We start from the raw sequence: 22,928 nt of genomic DNA on the forward strand, positions 1-22,928 counted from the left end.
CAGGCAAAAATCAAAAAACCAGTCCTTACACACACAATTATCCTTTTGTTATCCTTTCAATCCTTTTTATTGAAATGAAAGGCCAGACAGTCAAAAGAAAATAAAACAATGGTTAAAAGTGACTCCATGTCTTCTGATGTCATTGTGACATTTTCATGCAGAAGTTTCACTCATCAGTTGCACCTATCATCAGTACATGTGAAGACGTTAAAGCTGGAAATGGACTTCAAAGCAAAGGCATCAGCTCTCCTCATGCATCTTTTGAAGTACGAGTATCCTGCAGTAAAGAAAAGAGCAAAGTGAAACCCCATACTGTACTCTCACAGATTTGAATTAAAAGAAACACCATCATCAAAAATAATATGAAATAACAATAATAACTTGGCCTCAAATTAGGAGAATATTTACAGAATGTACAAAAGATAAAGTTAATGTTTTATAAGCGTGTGTGTGTGTGTGTGTGTGCGCGTGCATTCATGTTTATACATCTTTGTGAGGACCAAAAATTGGAACGCTACCATACGTCTCCATTTGTCCCTTATGGGGACAGAAAGGTTAGAGTTAGGCATTCATATTTGATGGTTAAGGTAAGCAGCTGTCAATTAGATGGCATCACTAAGATATGAAAACAAGTTTGTGTGTGTGTGTGTGTGTGTGTGTGTGTGTGTGTGTGTGTGTGTGTGTGTGTGTGTGTGTGTGTGTGTGTGTGTGTGTGTGTGTGTGTGTGTGTGTAACCATACTTACTGGGAAATGTGTTGATGACATAGGCACAGACCTCATCAGGTCTCTGGCAGGTCTCCACTTTGTTGGTGCACGTGCCACCAGCTGTTATTGGAACACAGCGGTTACACTGCAGAGCCTCTGATAGAAGACAAAGACAGAGATATACACATTAATATGACTGTTCATATGTAATATTAGTGAACACTGATGGCAAATCTACTGAATTAAAAACAGAAGAGAAATATTTTAAAGTCCAGTTCTTCAGTGTTACTGCCCCTAACAGAAGATTGGTGGCACTGGCTCATTTTCAGTCACATTTTAGCAGTTTTAGTTAGGTTAAATTTTCTTTTCTTTTTTTATAGCGCAATATCACAACAGTTGCCTCGATGTGCTTTATACGCTAAAGTAAACTCATCCGACTTTGAATTGAACAGAACAAAAGCAATCTGTAAATCTAACTTACCACTGCTGATGAAGATCATCAGGACGATGACAGCAAGTGCAAAGGCTTTCATTTTCTTCTATTGCAGGAGAGTTGGTCTCTGCAAATATTACTTGGATTACAATATACTCACTCATATGACCAAATACTGCTAAGTGTGAATCGAAAACAAGGCTCTGAGAAAACATTAGCTTTTCTTCCCTTTCTTTAAACACAGAAATCCTTCATTTCTTATTGTGTCTTATTTTTGTTCCCATTTCTGTCCAGGCGTCTCTGTCTGTGTCGTCAATCCAGTACTTTCCCAGTCCTGCTGCTGATGCTGCTGATGCTGCCAAACCCTCACCACGAACAGCCCACATGTCTCAGTGATCACACATTTGCACCAAAGAACAGTTAAAAAGGACACTTTGATTTAGAAAATGAAGAATTACCTGATGATGTTTCCTTTAGCAAAGGTACAGCTTCACTAGACTGAGCGCTTCACTCGGGAATTTATAGTCTGCTGAGTCAAGACGTTACACAAACACTGGATATTCCATTTTAATGAAAGCCGACTACAGAAGATTACAACATCATGTTAATGAGCTACCACTCTGCAAAGAAACAAAGCAAACACACAATTTCACTAGAAGCAAAATTTCCCAGTGCTGTCAACATATGTTCTGGGATTACATTTGTGTGAAATCCCCACATTCATACACTTTATATAATAATATGCGTTACCTTTAGTCATTGGCATTCTGTCTATAAAGAAATAAAGGACCAAGCCTATCAGTAAGTATCTTACCAAGAGTTTCAACATCAACATTTGTTTATAGTGAGGCAAACAGAATCAGGATGTTTACAGTCTTACAGACATTTTAATTTAAAGTGAGAGCAAATATTACTTTTAATGTGTCCCAGAGCACACATACTGTACACACACCACCACACCAGTAACATCTGATCCATGGATTCATTCAGGGATTCAGTTCTTTACAGTTGAGTTTACAATCAGTGTTGTCTACAACGTACCAAACAGCAAACTCTTTACTCTTTATTTCACCAGCAGTCAAATGTGGTGAACGGTGCAGCAGGACTGTCTGAATTCTTTTAAATCCCATTATCTTCTTCTTCTTCTTCTGTTACCTATGATTTCACTGCCAACTGCCCTGGAAATAAATAATGTTCAACCTGACACTGTAATAAGCAGCACATGTTAAGTCTGTGTGTTTCCTTGCTTGTACAGCAAAGCAACCCAAACAGTGGGCTTCTATATTTGCAATTTGCAACATGTTGCATTAACTCAACAACTGTGTGGACTGTGTTGATTTATCTTTATTATTTATGTATTTATTATTATTAATTCTTTAACTGTTATTTCCCAGAACATAGAATGTCAATGTACAGGTTCATTTCTGCTCACCTGTAATTTGACTGTTGTTATTCTTTCATCCCTGCCCTGGTGCACCACTGTAGCTGTCCTCAAATATCATTCCTCCCTAACATGTACTCCTAAAGCAGCCTAGTTAGTATATGTCTATGTCTCAGCCTTCTAAACTTACATTTAATTCTCTGGTGTTTGCATGAACATCCACTGTTGTGTCCATTACTCAAACTGTTCAGCAGCAGAAATAACACAGCTGCGAAGGACACATTGTCCTTATTTATCTAACATGCAACACAGTAAATCAGACACACTAGTCACTCTTACACCATTACTGGTTACTGGTACTCTGAGTTTTATTTGAGTATAGTTAGGAAAATACAGCTAAACAAAGATGGTTTCCACAAATCGTCTTGTTAGGTGGGTCAGGTGAAGTATCTAATCAATCTTCACAGCCTGAGTGATTCCCAGCTTCAGACGCTCCAGCATCTGGAAGCAGGACTTGTATGTGTACATCTGTATATGTATGTAATTTCTAATGTGTTAATAATTGTCCCATATTACCCAAAATGTTGAAAAGTATAATCAGTTGCATGAAATCATCTTTAAAATATTGCTATTAAAACAGAAACAGTTTGAGTGTGATGCCATTGAGAAATCTAATAAATGAGTCTCACAGGATCCCAGCAGGGAACAGCAGGTCAGGAACTCTGCTGAGGAAACTTCCAGTGTTTTAGAATTCACCACAGTTTCTGTGGGAGTGTCCTGCGTGGCAGTGACACATGGACTGATTGACTTTAGTGAGTCATAAGTGTCTTTAAATTCAGTCTTCAGCAGAGAGCTCCACATCAAATCATCAGATGGTGACATTTCACACTGATTGGATTTAAAAAGCTCCAAATGACTGACATGTACCAAAATCTAAATCTGTACACTAAATGACGTCTGTAAAAAAACATCTAGCAGCAGTCTGCATGCCTGTATTTGAGCTCTGATGACCTGACTGCTGCAATGATATTAATATTAATGTTGCATGTAGTTATAATATTAATTGTGACTCCGTCTTCCAGACTTTGATTCAGTTTTAACCCGATCAGCCTGACAGCACAGTGAGGCCAAGCATGTTTTCTTTCTTGTGTTTGTCCATGTGTAAATGTCTTCTATGTTCCAAGATGGCATTTTTTTCATTGCTCTAGCTCAGTGGATTTAGTTGAATTAGATTATATTTTTAATTAGGGTAAGATACAGGAACCAATGAACTGAAGCCTTTACAAATGAAGATGTGTAAATCTTAGTGCATAACAAACTGTCTGGGTGTGGGGCTTTCTAAATGTGCATTTATAGTAAATCTGCAAAAGTTGATTCTGTTCATCTGGACGTTTTCAGTGGGAGAAACGTTCTCGTCATCATCCAGGTGACTTCTTCAGTCTCAGCTGACTGCAGCTTTCCAGCCTTATGCAAATGTGCTGTTTATAAGAACGGGGAAACCTGCCGTTTGCAGTTGAAGGCACATAGATATGGACCACTGCCTCAAACAGGCAGTCTCATTAATGTATTAATGATACATTAATATGTATCATCTGTATAAATAAATACTAATACAGACTGTAGTTCAGGTATTCTGCTGAGCTTTTCTAAACAGTATAGTTTGTTGGCTGAGTATGAAAATGATCAAAGAGTAGACCCCCAGCTTTCATTCATCATTTCTTTATTGTTTGCACACAATAATATTACAGGATATCACCATTTATATCGTACATGTATAAGACTGAGATCCACAACATATCAAAAGAGGATGAAAAAAAAGGAGTTAAGAAAATAAGGTCACTAAGTAAAAATAAATCAGCCTGGAAACCAATGAATTTCTCCCTTAGAGAAATTTTGTTCACTGTCACCATGACAACAGTTACAGTACAAAGACCCATAGATTAGAGAGGCTGTAATGGATCAGCAGAGTTGAGAAGAATCAGCGTTACGGGAAAGGAACACGGGACAAGCTGACAGATTTACAGTCGGGTTAGAAAATGAAGCAGGTGTTTTTATCCATCTCGCTCACCTGGTGACTTTCAGCTACGTCAGCTTAAAACCTGAAAATGAAACTAAACCGAGTTTTGTGACAGGAAAATCAGACGAGTGGGTTTACACTTGAAGCTCAGATTCAAGATCGATTTTGTTACGAAGACAAATTCTCAAGTCTGCCGTCGCCCATTACAGCTGAGCTGTTCTCAACAAATTCAGGAGTTTGGGTGGGGGCCACACCGCACGCTTCACAGGCTGCTCTGAACACCAGCAAACACCAGAGCTTTGTTGAACGCACCCCGTCTTATTTTAATCTATGGCAGAATGATCACACTGGCACTTAGATGGCTAATCACATGACCACGTGGGGAAAACAAATAAGGCACGAGCACGCACAAACACACACAGAGTTGTTAGACTATTTAAAAAGTGCATCTCCACTAGCTTTTGTGATTCAGATCAACTGCTTGGCTTGCTCTTTTTGTTTTTCACAGATATTTTGAACAGATCAAAGATGACTCACAACCTAACAGGAAGGTCTGTCTCACTACGTCACACCATTAAAAAAACGGAGATGCTACCACCTGACAACATTCACACACAGCCCTCGTCTGCAGTTCCAGCAGTGAAACCTATCTGCACTGGTACACACAAACACACATCCACATCACTGTGGCATTAAAACAGGTAAACACTTGGAATTTTTTGTTGTCGTTTTTGCTCTCAGCTTCAGTCAAACTGAAATTCTGAATGTTTTGGTGCTTTTCAGTCACATCATTATAGGAACACCACAACACCAATATTTACCCACTGATAGTTTGTTGCAATGAAAGACATCTAGTTGAACAGCATGTTTTGGCTCAGAGTCTTTAGAAACTGGCTGAAGGAACGAGACAACTCATCTGTGTCACGTGTCAAAGATAACTACTGCAGGTGCTGACTGCTGTAATCATGGCAGACACCGTGAGGCTGTGACAAGTCCTTTACACTAAGACTCTGGAAACAGAGTGAGGATAAAAACAAAGCTTAACAGGGTGCCGGGTCAAAAACTGAGACATGCAGAAATAATGTTCTTCTCAGGAATTACAGGTGATTATTACATGGAAGAACATGAGCAATGATAAATATAATGCAGCAGGAAGCTTAAGGCCTCTGTGATCCAATTATGGCCACACAGTTCTCATTAAGCCACAGAAATTAAAACCCTCATTAACGAAGTTGTAGCTGTGCTGGAGGCTGTGAAAGCAGCGACAACAGTGAAACCTTTAACAGCAAAGACATCCCAACCAAATCCCCACAGTGTCTGTGCATCACTGCTGAACCGTGAGATAAATGAGAACACAATGAAGCTTTTGGGAGGCCATACAATTGCACCTGGGAACCTCTGTACGAGCCCACAGTCACCTGTGTGCTCAAAAAGCCGAGGACAGGAGGGTGCTGCTGTTCACCTAACAGGAGAGTCCCACAAACAGAACTCTGTGAGCTGCTCAAACAATCACACCAATCAACCACCGCTCATGTTGGCTGCACTCTATAAGGGACTGATTCATCTTTGGGTTTGGGAAGAACTAAATCGTTTCAAAGAATTCACATTTTCCTCTCTCAGTACAGAGGAGAGAGGAGAAGAGCTGATTCTGACTGGTTACACTCCTGCTGCATGCTCTTCATAGGCCTGCTTCTAAAGACCTGTGGTGACTAAAAGAAAACACAATAGCTAAAAGGAATACTGGCTTGTGATTGGCCAAAGGGTGTGTTTAATCCTAGACAGCTCTGATCTAATGCATCTATATTCTACATTAATACTCAACAAACAAATGGATGAACAGCTGGCCTGGAGGCACGGTGCCCTCTGAGGCATGTGTGATCAGAAACATGTGCGCACTCAGCAGCACAAAGACAGCATGTGGGGTCTGTTAACTGCACTGCTCAGTGTGGATTATGTGCAACACACCACGGCACTGCGCCACAAAGACAGAGCCAAAAACCAGCACACAGCTTGGACAGACTCCCGTAGTTCAAAGCCTGAAACGGTATGATAGAGTAAAACTCAGTATCAGGTACTTCTACTTAATTAAATTTGGGATACATGTGGGACAATCACAGGAAATCAGACACCCAAAATCATTCATTATGTGCACTGAAGTGATGCTGCTACAAATGACAGCCAGAATGAAAAGAAACATGAATCCATTACTATTACACCTTATATTATTACTGCGTAATGATTGTATGAGCACACATCACGTCTGCTCGCACAATCAGTCACACAGAGGGCAGCAGCAGAGACGCTGGCCTGTGGGAGTCCACCACATGCCTGACGTACCAACCAACCTTCTCCCTGTAATTTAAAAAACAACAACAGTGTCACTCCAGGGAGCGCAGTCACATCTACACTTTATTTGTCACTAAACCCGCAGAGTGCCGAGTGTGAAGCTGTCACTCAGCACACTTTTGTAGTGTGCCGTTTACCCGGGACACCAGCTACAGGTCCAAATGACACTGCTATTAGTAAAATTAAAGTCACATATAAAGGAAAGGAAAGACTCCACGTGCACAGCTGTGGGTGGTTTCTGCCACTCCAAGTACAGCATTTCATAGATTGTCCACAAAGTTCGGTACCAAGTTCACCATTCTGACGTAAACCTGAGTCACACCTCCACTCTCCTCATCAATCCTCTCTTTAGTACAGAATCAGGATCTAAAGAACATTTGGTAACACAGGTGAAACGCTTTTTTGGCACTACATAGAAAATAACACATGAATGAAAAGGGGGGTGTACGACCAGCTGCTACTGACAGAGATAAAAGATGCAAACCAGCCGCTGTGTTGAAGCAGGGCAGTGATACAGGGCTGAATATAGATATGAACACATGCAGGTAGGAATGAGTCCACGGAGGCATGGACGGATCAGTTAGGGGTGGTAGAGAAGCACATGGCAGCAAATGACTAACCCTGCATTCACACACGTAGTGATTTCAGATTTATGAGAGCTTTTATGTCCCCCTCCCCCAGTGTTACAGCTCTTTATAGTCTGCTGGCCTGATACCCGCATGAAACTACTTCACGTCATCATTCAGATTCATGTTGTGCTCGTGGAGACTGTTGGAAGCACTACACTGATTTAAAGGAAGGGAAACGTGCACGTTTGTATCTGTACTCATGACGTGTTTGTGGGAAACTGATGCAAAGTGATGTCAAGAGTTATCACGACTCACAGTGGAGACTTTAAGAACACAAAGTGGATTCTGGTATATTCCTGACAGAGTGGGTGTGGCGACAGCCTGTCTGTGCCCACTCACGCATGTAGTATCAGGGCCGTGCCACAGCGTTTCATGCTGTTATACATGAGCAGGCTCAAATTTACCGCTGTAACAAAACTGGGGATCTGGATCTTTCTTGTTTACCAGCGGTTGCATTTTGTAGTGTTTTCTGTTATTTTTTGCTAATATTATTATCATTTGCCTGAGCTCTAACATGTGTGCTGTTTCCACTTGTTTTCATGCTTGGAGTCAAATGGAAATGCCAGAAGTTGCCAGACATAATAACAGGACGCTCAGAACGACTGGTGACACACAAATGACACTAATAACTTGGTCCACTGAATCTTTTTAAATGTGCGCGGTATGTAAGAGACAATCAGTCAGGCCTGTCTGTCTGAGCGCTGTCTGAGTACTTTGATGATGCTCCTAAGGTAAGCTAAAGGCTAAATGCTGCAGGGGAAGGAGGGTGTCGGCGGCGTTTCACATTGGCAGAAAGAGCTCAGAGCAGAGGGCTGGAGATTAGGCAAACACCAGATGCTGCTGGTCCAGCAGGGTTCTCGTGAAGTTATTGATTGGTCCAATGGCGCTGAGCGACATGGCGTTGTCCCGCCCCCAGAGCAGATTGGGACCGAAGACCACAGCCAGGTTACTGTTGGTCATCTTATTCACCTCACTGTTGGCTGATACCTAAACACACACAGGATGCTGTTGTAACAGACAGATATGATATTTTTTAAAAGTGATCAGCGCGATGTGCAGACCATCAGCTGTACCTGTGCCAGAAATGTGATGAGGTATCGCAGCGATGCGTAGTTTTCCTCTGGCAGCGACTCTACCAGCGTCTTCATTACTGTCACCTGACTCTCACTGGACACAGCTGGAACAAACACAGTCATCAGGTGAACTGCTGAGACACACATCTGATGTAGGGCAGGTGGGGGGTGTGGGCTTCACACAGTACACACAGGTACACTAAGCTGAGACTCTCCTCTAACCATACTTACAGGCAAAGTTGACAATGTCATTGTAGAGCTGATAGGTGAGCAGAGGCTCGGGGAGTTCCCTCAGGAATGTTTTCAGGATGACAGCAGCCAGGTGCACATCTTCCATCTCTCTGAAGTTCACTGTCGCACCTGCAAACACATGAGTTCAATGAGAACAGAAGAAAACCCGAGAGAAGAGAAGAGCATCCCAACCCTGCTCTAACATGGAAGAAACCAGTTCCTCTGCACATAAACACCTGCAGCCAAACTGGTGTTTACAGAACAATCCAAAACACAGAGGATCATAACTGACGTCACACGGCTCCTGGAGGGGACTCCTCCATCACGAATCTACAGCAGTGAATTTCAGCATCACAGGGCGGTCAGAGCTCATACCTGAGTTGTACCTGAGCTGGACCTCCTTCACCAGAGTCACGTTGGCAGATCGTCTGAAGATGCCCTCAATCTCCAAGCCTGACGCACACACACAGTGAAAAAGAAAGAAAAGTGTTTCTTTCAGACATAGTATAATGAGGCACAGCCTGAGTCTGCATTAGAGCACAGCACAGGTCACCTGTGTGTGAGTGCAGCAGGCTTTAATTACAGTGATGTGAGCCAGTAAAAGCACAGCTGAGGCAGCCGTGTGTGCTCCTTGCAGACACAGCTCAGGGAGGAAAAGCGACAGTTCGCTCATGTGTTTTGTTTGTTACCTTGCTCTGAGAGGAAGCCAACGGTGTCTCTCATCACCACAGGAACTGGATCGCCATCTGGATCCCTCTGTCTGAGCCTGACACACACATTAAAACAACAAGCAGATTCAAAGGTCTATTTTTCCTTTATTTGGAAGCTTCTCTCACAGTGCCGTGTCTCTCTCCAACTACAGATAGCACAGAATCAGCACTTACGGCGTTAGTGGCACACCAAACACCTGGCTGGGGAGAGGAGGGCTGTGAGGAGGAGACATGGGAGGCTGTGTGGTGGGTTTCAGAGATGCTCTTAATTTGTTGTCATACCTGGCACAGAGACAACGGGAGATTTTAAAAAAATAACACCAGGTTTCACTATTTGTGCCTGAATTTTTGCCTAAATGGTTTCAGTTTAAAATCACAGAATGGAAACACCAGCAACAAGTACATCAGTGGCACCTTTTAAAATGCATTCTGCATGAGCAGAACAACCACAGGAAGCATTCCCAAATCAAATGAAAACATTCACAGTACACAGTGCAGAGGGCATTTCCAAAGAAGATGCACATGGAAGAGGATGCAATGATGATGCTTAAAGTGACAATAATATGTGGAAACTGAGATTTGTCATTGTTTCCTGAAAAAAAACAAATGCATGCTGACTTTAAATTCAGAAAGGCAAGATGGAGAGGATTCAACATCCTGCATGAAAATATGTGAATGTAAAAATTCTGCTGGTAAGAAAAACCCAAGTGAGCGGGCTGTAAACCAGCACACGATCCAGAAATTGCACTCTCTCACCTCCAGCTCATTTAGCATGGAACACAAGGAGTCGGCACACAGCTGGGAAACCAGCAGCTGTGCCAGTGTGGGCTACATCAACGTGCACTGCACGGGTTATTTGGATTGTGATGAAGCCACTTGTAATTTCAGTAAGATAATACCATCCCACTTCCTGTGTTTGTTCCAACATGTCACTCTCAAGGAGTTCAAACACTTTCAACACTACAACCGGCCTCCTCACTTCTCATGCACACGGATAATAAGACGGAGGCGGCATTTAACCTTCAGTGAAACGTGTTGCTGGCATCATTCAATAAGACTTAATAAAAGGCACACATCTGAAGTTTGGCAGGAACACTTACTCTCTGACACGGGAAGGAATGACCAGCTGATCACACTTGACCACATCCTCCAGCTCACTCAGATAGCTCACATAGTTGATCTTCCTGCCAAACTTAAAGCTGAGAGAGAGAGAAAACTCGAGTGGTTGATCTGTGAGCAGCAATGATGATGGTTCAGACTTTTTATAACCATGAAAACAGAAATGTAACAAAGTGAAAGTAGCAAATAGCACACATGATGTGTGCACCTTGTTATGGAAATTTTAACAATAACCTGCAACACACCCAGTGAGCTCGTTTTGACGTGGTTTAATTAACACATTGCAATGTGGAGAAAATGTTCAGATCAAACACCAAACACTTTTCTGAGGATGGACACCTCCCTGAACTCTTATATGTTCCCAAACAAAGAACAAGCCACAACTCTCACATGTTGGCCCCTCTCACGGGGGGGGCTTCTCCCTCACAGAGAGAATTGTGACCTTGTTTTCTGTTTGGCCGTCACCTAAATATTTACATCCCTGATAAGGGGAAGGAGTCCCACTATCTGTCTAACGTCTCCCATTACAATGGCCTCGCTGTGTGTGTAGAGCATAAGGCCCCTTTGTAGTGAACATGCATACAACTAAATGAGAAAGTGACATTACTATTACTACTGTGAAATGATTAAATATGTGATTAATACAACAGAAAAGAAATCTGCTTCCACAACCTCTGGTTTGGTCAGAATATTTAAAGACGTTTGTGCACTTCCTGGAACGCTTCATACGCCAAGGAAAAGTGCAACAAGCGATTCACTGATGAGTCAGTCTATGGGGAATTATGTAATCATAATTCCCCAAAATGACCAGCTGTTTTTTCTGTTTTTGCTCTTGAACAGAGCCGGTCTAAAGGTTAGAGGTAGGATCAGTGCAGAAGGCTCAGTGTCACACTGTTTAATCAGCGACTTATACATAAAAATGTTTCTGTTGGATGGTGGGGATAAAGCTTACAAAGTTAAGTGAATGGTTCTTACTTCCAGCTGCAGCACTGTGACACTCTCTGCACTCTCTGTTGGCATAGCTACAAGATGATGTGTACAATATAAAGCACCTTGACTGTTGTTGTGATTTGTTGCCATTTAAATAAATCTGGTATCCAGTGAGAACCAAGCCTGAAGCAGGAACTTCAGACACAATTATGGTTGCAGTTTTCTACTGCTGCCACTAGATGTTGCTAAAGTTCTATCAATGTTAGTTACAATGGCCCAAAATTCATATTCATTAATCACGTGCTTCCTTTTTAAATGAACATACATCTCTTGAAAACCGCAGGAAGGAATCGTGTAATGATATCAGCTCACATAAGCATACTGATGTGACACTACTGTACTCTTAGTTTTCTTATTAGTACAACTGATAACTGTGCTTACTGAGGAAACATACGCTCATCCGCATTTAGCATTAGTGGAGTCCGTATTTACCCACAATCCACAGGAGTAATGCTGGAGTACATAATGCTGTGTAGCACCCATGGCTGACCGTTAGGCAGATTATATTAGCAGCATCTGACCCGACATCAATCATATAAAAAAAGAGCTTGTGTGTGCTAATTTTCTAAATACCAATCCTAGAAAATGTCATAAAATCAATCAGGGATTAAAAATCTGAATGACATCAAAAGTTGCACTTTAAAACTGGTTGCTCTAAGTACAGACTGCTTTTCAATCATAGCAAGGATAATACTAAGTTAAAGTACTGGGTCACCCTCTCTGAACCTTTGAATTCAGGCGTTTGAAGTCTCACAGCCATAGCTGCATAAAATCGAGCCATAACCACGTGTTATAACTGTGCATCTGTCAAAGAGTGGGTCGTACTGAACCCGAGTCTGTAACAGGACGCCACAACTGCAACAATCAGTTGTCAGATTTCTCCCTATATCAACAGGAAGCGGATCACAGAGTAACACAGCCCCCACCCACCCCCCTATTCAGTTTTATTTATACAGCACCAAACCCCAACAGTCGCCTCGAGGCGCTTTATAACAAAATCAGCACAAAACTGTGTGTATGTGCACTGGGGCTACACATAATGGTCATTTAAAAATCCCTGTCAGGTAGAGAAACCAGAAACTAACCTTATAATTGGTTTGAAGAGGATCAGCAGAGTCTTGATGAACATGGTGGGATGGACGATGTACAGGGCCTTGATGTTCTTCTTGTACCTGCAAACACATCACATGTTCTCACAAGGTGTGCTAACACAAGTTTGATATAACGATTACAAGAGCACACACAGAAATCTGACAGCATCTATGGAATCTGCTGTCCACAGGTTATACAGGTAACCAGCACTGTTGAGTGAATGACTGAATCATGTGCTGCCAGCGATGAGCTGGTGAAAATAACACGAGGACATGTAACTGTGGACCTGCTTTTATCTTTATCAGCCAAACTGAATGACTGTGTGGGTGTGCTCGCCAGCTGCTGGGCTTCATTAGCTGTGCAAAGTGCAAATTAACTGGGTGAAAGTGATTAAAGACAAAAGCGAGGGCTCAGCCAGCTCCTTCGCTATTTTGAATAGTGGGAACATGGCTGCAGCACGCTCTCCATCCGCACATGTTGCTGTAACTGTGTGCAGTTTATGAAACACTGCACACAGTTACAGTATTTGTTTCCACTGCATTCAAGAGAAAAACCAGTACCATATTACTGGATGCACTATGCACCTCTGCTTAAATACAGAAGTGAAGGAAAAACAAACAGTCAGAGCTTCTCACAGGTGGAGCACGGCTCCTTTCTCCTCGACTTTGTCCTGTCTGCACCTCCTCTGTGGACTATGGTGCTCACAGGGAAGTACAGTTTGTTTTCTAAAGAGAAATTACTTTCTGACAAAAAAATGACATTCCCTGTTTTTCTTCATTCGTTTTGTTCAAAGAGGAGAACGCTGGCAGAAGTTTAAACTTAGTAACATTTAAAAAGAAAATAAAGTTTTTTTGCCAAATCAGTCATAATTATGCAAAGTCACGATGTTTAAAACATCCAGTGTTGGAAGTGGACTATTCCAGTCTGAAGGCTTTGGGATAAGTTGTCCTTGGTGTGGAATTTTGATGTATCCGGTACAGACAGAGGTTAGTCTGCAGAAGCCCTCTGCCATTTGATCAGGTTAATAAATGCAAAGAGCAGCAGTAGGACCAACTGTAAACAGGTATAATATGATAAGTGAGACTCATGTCCAGTGATGTGTTGGAGATTACTTTCTGTCAAACTCCCTGTATGCATCCCGCACCCAGCTGAGGGAAGGTTTGTTTTCACTGGTCAGCCCGTGATGAAAGTAGATCAGAGTATAGTCACTCTCCACATACTGATCCAGTGTTCCTTTGAGATACCTGCAAAACATGAACAAGTCTTTGTAAACGCAGAAATATCTTTATCTACTCAAATAACTTTGTTGGTTAGTAACTATTGCACCTGAGGGCTTCGCATCAACTCTTTTCATACCAGATGAATGAGTGAATCTCTTTACTCTGTCCCTACAGGAAGGAGCCTTCACAACACTTTCTAAAAACTGCAGCTGTACGTTCACCGGATCACTCGTTACACCCAAACACAGCAAAGCAGATAGACACAGCTATGCCTTCTCCATTCATTCCAATTATGATTATCTGGGTCAGTGGTGAATACACCATTACATAACATGATTACTCCCCGACTGTGGAAACATCAGGCAGTTATTACAGTCTCTAAAATAACCTTTAAAACATATTTTTTCAAGACCACAATCATCTCCATCACAGTGTGAGTCTCCTCTTTGTAAAAGTAACCAGTCTGTCAGCAGGAAGGTGAGAGTGGGCAAGGGAGACTGGATGCCCAGGTCAGACACTTGTACACCTTAGAGGCCCCACAGTGGAAGTTACAGGTAGAACAATGGTGACCACCAACCAACACTTGCAGCACCACTACACCTGACTGCTCACCCATGGCTCTAATGATTGCTCTGCTGATCCTTCAGCAGCAGCTGTCAGTCTTTGGGACTAATTTTCTCTCAGTGTCACTGATGCAAATCTTGTTCTTGTACTTCCTGCCTTTAGATACAGCGTGATGACCAAAGACCACCATCTACACTAAACATCAGAGCCATTTGGCCTTAGCTAACATCAGCTGGTGTTAGCTAAGGCCGGGGTGTTATCAGTCTCTAATAAATGTGCCACAGATGGCTGTAGATGTAGTCTGGGCTTTTAAAAAGAGCACAGTGCTGTAGAGAAACGTGAAATTGGATCAAGTGCCCAAAAGACAGCACAGTGACAGAACAACACTACAAGTCTACAACTCCCACTAAAGTGTCTGTAAATCCCACTTCTCCTTAAATCGTGTCACATGACAAAAACGCTGGCAAAGCCTAAAGGTTTGTGGTTACATTACTACTTACATCAGCAGCTTATGATGGTCCAGCTGGTGCTGCGGAGGCATCCTGCAGGCATTAAACACTATCACCTTCCTGCCAAAGTTGTCATCACCTACAGACATGGACTCAGCGTTACTTCCACTACAAGATTTTACTTTTCAAAAAAATATATTTCCAGACTGAAAGGTCAGCTGTGACTGAAGAACTGACCGGCCACTTCGATGATCTGATGTCTGGCAATGTCATAGAAAGGGTGGTCCCAGGGCAGGTGTGGAGAGCTGGCATCAAACTGCTGGGAAACATCTGTCTCTGAAACACCCACACAGTTAATACATAAAAACAAGACAATAATCACAGCATTACATCACCATGAAGTCCTTCATATTTAAAATGTGTGTTTGTATGTAACATTTTAAGATCAACCCCAGCCAGTCAGAGTCTCTCTCTCTGAAAGGGCTCTTACAATCCTTCGTTTGAAACATGACATCATGAGCAGGTGTGTACAGACATCCCTCTCACCTGACTTGCTGAGGAAAGACTCATCAGCGGGCCACTGCTGGTCCTCTATGGTAGTCAGCTTCAGCTGTCCTAGCTGCGCCGTTGCAGAGTCGTCGCCCACATCTACCAGCAGTTCCGAAGACATCACACACACGCGCGCTCTCACATACACACAGACTGCACAGCGATGTCTTTGTTCAGCTCACTCAAACATACACACACAAGCTGCAAGAGACAAAAACGCTTCAGGTCAGCTCGCTTTCAGCACATCTCAGCCAAACTGTGTTTGAACCTGATGCTGTGACATTATATAAAACAGACCCAGATCAAATCAAAGATGGACATTTCTGCACAACTGATCCATTAAAAGCAACATGAAGTCACGTCCGTGAAGTTTCTAAGAAACATGAGACATTTGAACTTCCATAGAATACACTGTCCCTTTATCACATTCATTGTTACCCAACTCGATTGAGTTTAAAAGATGAAAAAATGAAATTCATTAGTGATTGATGCTGCTGCAGTGGGTGACACGCTGCATCAGCACCATCTAAATAACATCAGACAATAGCAGTAATCTTCAGGCTAATGCTGTGCGATCCCTTTCTCACAGCCTCTAATTATTCCGATCACACCTCCATAAATAAACAGTGTACACAGTTACACAGAACATCTTAGTGATGCTGAAGTGGTCGTACAGTTTCCTTTGGCTTATTAGATCTGCTTCAGCCAAGTGACGTTAACCAAGGACAAACCATAAGCAGAGACTACTATAGATCTGCACTGCAGAGTAACACAACTAACTTTTTCAGCCCTATAGAAACATACCACAAACTGCAGCATGATGAATGCATGAAAGACAAGAAAAACTACATAATGTGTGCTGACATGAATCGCCCAACATCAACTTGATCAACTTGTCTGAGCTGACGATGGACAAGAATGTACAGCATCCTGTGCAGGAAGACACACTAAAATCACCAACACCTGCATTATATCAGGAGAAATGCACCGGGATCTCACAACTGTGTGAGTTTTACCTCACGTAAGTCCAATGAATGAAGTACTTTAGATTTCGCATCTTGATAAATAAATACAAGGTGAATAAACAACTTGTCTGCAAAGATGAATTTACAGGTAGCTGTGGCAGAGTGTAAAGATAAAAGCAGTGCTGCTATGATTTCATTTTGTGTAAAGCTTTGGTACTTTTTTTACTTCCAAGAGGTGCACTGAGTTTAGCTGGTGAGCTGTCCAGGGTGTATCCCGATTCTCTCGCCATGGTAACTGGGATAGGCTCCAGATGTTTTATTCATATAAATAAAACATCCGCTGGCATATTGACTGATGCACAAAACTCTCCCAGTGACAGCTCCCACAGCTGAAGGAGATGTTAATGAGAAAAATAGACCACTCACCACAGAGGGGGCAGAAAGAGTACGCGATACAAAGAGCCTGTGTGGATTTTATTGTCACTGGTGTGCCAACCCTCAGTGGATTTTTGTTACTCTTTAGTTCAAGAAAAATGAAGACACCTTTTCACCCTCAGGGGCTTTGGCCATGCTCCAGGTGGTGACTTACCATCAGTTACTTCATGCTTTCTGTTTCTGTGCTGCAGGAAACAGCAGAGTCACACAACAAGGATCCATGGAACTATGATACTATCGATCTGTGTACAAGAACAGTATCAGGGACACATTTTTTGAGATTATTAAAAATCTGTTTTATTTCTTTTTCGAACCTTCATTTCACCAAGAAGTAAAACTCTAGAACAGGGGTGTCAAACTCAAATACACAGTGGGGCAAAATTCAAAACTGGAACAAAGTCGCGGGCTAACATTACTATTTACTAAAAAAAAAAATCTTCCTCCAGATATAAGAATGAATCTTTTCTTATGGACTCAAACAAGTTTTGCTGAAAAACTGAATTTGGAACAAGCAAAGCTTAATACTAAACAATATATATATTTGCTGTATAATACCAGTAGGCCAGCTCTAATAGTAATTTGGTATGGCTTCGCGGGCCAAATTTAATTAGGGTGCGGGCCAAATTTGGCCCGCGGGCCAGAGTTTGACACCTATGCTCTAGAAGCTAAGATTCTCTTCTGAGAGAGTTTCTTAGTGTGGCTAGGGTTAACCCAGCAGGCAGTTTCACTGGTGAGAAACCAGAAAAGCTCAGGCCTGAACCTGAGCAACCAGTGAGCCTCACAGGAAGTAGCTTTTTGCTGAATGTCCTGAACATCATTTGCTGAGTTTTCTTCTCAAGCAAGAAGAAAACAATGAAAAGAATAACTCTGACATTACGCTGAACAGTGGCCTGAGATATGCTGTGCAGCAGCATCAGAGAGAGACTGATTAGTCTCAGAGTGCCACCACAATTTGGTCCAGCTTTTGTTTTTTTTAGCTTTGACCACACAAAAAGAAAAAAGCTTTATATCTGATATATCTGAATAAAGGATTCATCACTCTCTGTGGAACTTCTCTTTAGTCTGATGACTTTCAAATGGAGCTCCAACAATAAAAGTTCAAGCACAGCATGAGCCACTTCCTCAATTTAATGACTGCATCACTCCTCTCCTCACTTACTAACTGCCCTTATTTTCTACATGCTTCCTTTTTATCTACCATCCCCCACCTATTTACTCCACTCTTACTCTCATGCCCACACACGTACACACACAGAGCTGTGATGTTATGCTAGCTGACAGCATGTAGCTTTAAATAAATATCGCTACTAACCAGCAGACACAGTCAGCCAATTGCTGCTGACCAAATACACACTCACACACAGACAAACTGAGTGAAAAGCAACTGTTTGCACACTATCTGCATGTCAGTCAGTAACCATGCAGCTGTCGGGGAGGATGTTGGTTAGCATTTATGATGATGTGAACAGTAACAGGTTCCTCCTTTCCTTTCTCTTCATTCAGTTCCCAAACTGAACAGACCAATGGAGGTCATAGCAGTGGGTCAGGGGCACAAAACCTGACTGTGAGTTTATTTCTATGACAAAGTTTCACACGTTACATGCAAAACTGAAACAGGTAAGCTCGCTCCAGGCACTTCAGGTCTGACAGCTCTGGATTCAAAATACAAGAACACTGTTTACTTTCGTGGCATTCAGTCCTATTGTCTGCACTGGATGATCTGTTGCTATTTGCCTAATTTATTGTGCCTATTTGGCTTTTTTGTTTTTTAAGTTGAGAAGCACTGAAAAGATGTAATGCTAAAGTTTCAGGATCATCACTCTGATGGTGGAGGAGACGCCCAAGTGTAAATAGTCAGAGGTCAGAAGAGGAACCAGAACGCAAAGCATGCAGAGTTTCACTGGGAGACAACCGGGAGGACTGCAAGGACTACGATTTGTGAGCAGGGTATAAGGGTTAGCCTTGAAAGCTGATTTCCACCTCTCTGCTCAGTTTAAAGTAGGTTTCTTTGCGTTTGCTTGGTTTTTTTAACCAGATAGTTGCATCCTTAGTGTCGACAAGGTTAGTTCAGGATTGGATCTGATAGGGCATGGATGTCAAACTCAAGTCCTAGAGGGCTGATGTCCTGAAACTTTTAACTATGCCACTGCTGCAACACAACTGAGAAAGAATTAGTAGATCATTAGCAAGACCTATTAGCTATACAACGTACGGTTACTCTGTAACCTTGGATCTCTGTTACAAATGATGACAATGTTGAATCTTGTGTATCTTTACCCATGCAGTGTATCCAGCCACAACACCATGTATGCATGAGACATTGTTTGTGGATCGTGTGGCACTACCCACATCTGTGCATGCGCGCGCACGCACACATACATACACATACACACACACACACACACACATATACATATTAGGGGTGCAACGATACTCGTATCGATATTGAACCGTTCGATACAGTGCTTTCGGTTCGGTACGCATATGTATCGATCAATACAAAATTTTTAATTTATTTTATCAACTTTTCTTCTGACGATGCTGTCTGTGTTGACCGCTCAGTGAATCTGCGATCGACTACTCCGCCTAGGCTGCACTGTTGAGCGCAGATCCACTGAGCGCAGCGCAAGCTAGCAAGACAGAAGCTAAGCTCGTTGCAGCATGGCAAATTGAACCTCCCCCACCCTCATTCAGATCTGGCGTTTGGAACTATTTTGGTCTTCATGTGAAGTATGACCCTGAAGGTAAGCGCGTCATGGACAAAAGTAAAACAGTATGTCGGATGTGCCACGCAATGCTCAATTACATGGGTGGGAACTACTGCGTTAGCGCAGTTTGCTCGTTAACGTGTTGACCCCGTCCAGCCCCACGCACGGGGCGATCCGCGGTAGCTCGTTAACGGAGATTTGCCGTGTTGTGGCGTTAACGTCATTTCAGATTAACGCTGACAGCACTAGTGGGAACACAATGAATATGACTGCACATTTACGCCGACATCATCCTAGTGCAAAGACAAGTGGAAGCAGACAAAAACAACAAGCACGCATGCTACAGACTTTACCCGAGTCATTTAGACAGCCGTTAGCACATGATTCTCCTTATGGGGACCTGATATGTTTAATATGCTGCTGAGAATATACCCCAGAAGAAGCGTATAGTATAGCTTTTATTTTGGAAAGAGCCATTTCTCTGTAATAAACTCTCTTTTCCAAAGATGAGGGATTTCTCGATCAGATATTTATTTTTTTTATTACTTTGTCGTTTCAGCAACATTAAATTTAAAAACTGTACTTTTGAGTTAAAATATATATTTATAATTTTAATAAATGACAAATTAAAAAAGCATGAACATTTTTTTGTATCGAAAAAATATCGAACCGTGACACCAAAGTATCGAACCGAACCGTGAATTTTGTGTATCGTTGCACCCCTAATATATATATATATATATATATATATATATACAGAAAAAGCCACTTTGTGTACATATGAGCATCTAACAGAAGCATCCAGCAAGCACAGTACCCTGCCCCCTCTACTCCTCTTTTCTCTCAGCACTGCAGAGCAGCTGAGGAGAGCAGTTTAGTCAAAGCATGCTCCAGGGGCTCAGGAAATGATTCCTGGGAAAGCTCTAGCACAGAAAAAGCCATGGAGTAACACAGTATTATTACTGAGCATTTCTACATGTGAAACACTGCTCTACTTATTTTATGCTTTTATGGCATTTCAGCTTCAGTAGTCTAAATACTACCAAAGGGTTCATCCCTAACAGCAGCATGCACCATCAAATATGCAAAAAACATAATACTGGCATGTACATGCAAGCGACAGCAACATTCACTCTCTCCATTTCTCTCACACACGCACATGTACCTGCAGTAACACTTCTGCACCACAACACACTCCACAGTTTCTAATGCCGACCAGAGACTGACACTGAGCTTGAACTCCAATCACCTCTAGCTGGGGAACTTCATTTTATGTTTTTACCTGAGGGACGCCACAAAAAGAAGAAGAACCTGAACAATGGCAACCAAAAAGCCCACAAAAAAGCAACCACTGTTTCTGACATGACAAATATGTAAGGAACAGCTCATTTCATCTTCCTGCATGCAACTCACTGATGTTTGCAATCACTGCTACAGCTTTCATTTTAACGCAGCTTTAGCCCCAGTCTTCTTGGTGGGTTACATTTATTTATAAAATGTATTTTAAGATGTTTATACTTTAGAGGCCTTTTCAGTCATGATCACCTAACACTGCTGGCTTCTTGAATCAGTCAAAATGATGACACTGTGCAATTCAGGCAAGGGTCACTTTTACATTCAGGTTTGGTAAATATCACAGGCGTAGAGTTGCTGTGACAAAGTAATGAGACTGAACTTTGCAGCTAGTAATATTAATATAACTGAGGTCACAACTATACTTAAAAACATTCGGTGGCTGAACGTTGTAAAACTGTATGTGTCTGTCTGTTAATGTGACTGCACACATTCACACAAGTACCAGACCAATCAGTGTTATCAGGTCCAGCATAAGAGCAGTGCACTCCAGAGTTTTAAGGAAAATCACCACGATGCTTTTTAGATATGAAGCACGCAGTCAGGCAGGTCAGACTGTGACTGGTGTCTTGGGTTGTTCAAAGTACTGAGGTTACTTTTAATATTTCTAAAATCCTTTCTAAAGCCCAGAGATGATCCAATCCAAATAATTAGCTCAACCGGAGGAAAGAAAGGCACAACTATAAAAGGACTGTTGGCTTGTCCTGTCACAAGACAGCAGAACGCGTCTTCTTTTTTTTTTAAATCACCTCTATTTTAAACAGAATAGTTTCGCATTTTGTTTGCCATTCAGAACCTCCGCCTGCCACCAGGGCAGTTTACTGCAGAGGGTGTAGCTCACAGACACCATCAGCCTGATTCTGTAACCTCTGCGTCAGTATGAAACTACACCCAGAGGCTGTCTCATTATTTTCAATGTCTAATGTAAAGTTTTCCAGTAAATACCAATCATGACCGATAAACTACAAAATACAGTGTGGTGTGTAAGTGGAAGGGACATCACTGCAAGCTATGAACACACTGATGCACTACCATAACATGATAATGTGTGATATATGCACATTTTTGAAGTGAGACGTCATCTTTGGGAAATGCTACGAATGATTTTGGGGGGAAGGAGAGAAGAGCATTAAACCCAAACGGAGTTTGGCGGGCTGAGCGGACACCTTCACTGCTGGTAGTCCAGTGATAAAAGCAACAAGTGAGCAGCTGACCTCTTTTACTTTTACCAAACAGTTCAGCAGGAGAAACATTTCAGTGTCATTAGCTGCGGATTCAGAAAAGCTGAACAGGCTAACGCAGCCACACTCGCTGGTCATTATCACACAGCGAAACGCATTAGCAAACCGCCTAGCAAGCTGGCTCGGCTAAATTCACCATATTCGGCACACGGATGCACATTTTATAAACAGCCTTTCATGCGCTGTGAGGCTTCAGTAACTGAAATGACACTTAGCTGGGCTAAACCAGAACACCGCAGTGTTAACAAATGACCTCATCACAACACATGAGCCCCACAACACCCGACTAACAACGCACGAGCATCACAGCGCGTGAGCCCCGCGTGCTTCTAACATGTTCAGTTTCTACCAAAAACAGCATCATAAAATTTGTTTTACCGTAATAATCCAGCTGCTCTGTTACCACCGATTCACTTTGTGGCGTCTGAAGTCAACGTAGACTGTTGTCAGCAACAACCCTGCGTCAGCACCTCTTCCGGTTTGTTACTTTCAAAATAAAGCTATTAATTCAGTTTTTGTTTACTATACCTGTCAAAATAAAAGTGCTAAAAAAAAAAAGAAAGCGTCGCCGTGGTGTTTTAGTAATAGGTCTGAGTCACCACAGGCGGACTCAGGCCTTTTACTAAAGTATGACAAGCTGATTCTATTGTGTCTATCTATATCTATTATTCTAATGATAATATTCTATTTTACACACAGACCAATGGCGTGAATTGTA

At 42.1% G+C, this 22,928-nt stretch overlaps 1 protein-coding gene across 2 annotated transcripts; it reads right to left on the minus strand.

The window, feature by feature from the left end:
* Window positions 1-4,233: 4,233 nt before the first annotated feature.
* arhgap1 (Rho GTPase activating protein 1) lies at window positions 4,234-22,688 on the minus strand. 2 transcript variants are annotated; one of them, XM_063466003.1, is made up of 13 exons: window positions 22,589-22,688; window positions 15,506-15,709; window positions 15,197-15,289; window positions 15,011-15,098; window positions 13,839-13,970; window positions 12,720-12,806; window positions 10,626-10,724; window positions 9,700-9,807; window positions 9,505-9,581; window positions 9,191-9,268; window positions 8,816-8,944; window positions 8,585-8,688; window positions 4,234-8,498 (listed from the first exon to the last, which is right to left on the minus strand). In XM_063466003.1, exons 2-13 carry the CDS (start codon window positions 15,627-15,629, stop codon window positions 8,331-8,333), a joined length of 1,287 nt encoding a protein of 428 aa, XP_063322073.1. In that variant the 5' UTR covers window positions 15,630-15,709; window positions 22,589-22,688; the 3' UTR covers window positions 4,234-8,330. The 2 variants fall into 2 exon arrangements, with proteins under 2 accessions (XP_063322073.1, XP_063322072.1); XM_063466002.1 differs by having other exon boundaries at window positions 15,197-15,295.
* Between the last annotated feature and the right edge of the window lie 240 nt (window positions 22,689-22,928).

This window comes from Pelmatolapia mariae, linkage group LG23 (assembly GCF_036321145.2).
Source record: "Pelmatolapia mariae isolate MD_Pm_ZW linkage group LG23, Pm_UMD_F_2, whole genome shotgun sequence".
In the NCBI taxonomy this organism is placed as follows: Eukaryota; Metazoa; Chordata; class Actinopteri; order Cichliformes; family Cichlidae; genus Pelmatolapia; species Pelmatolapia mariae.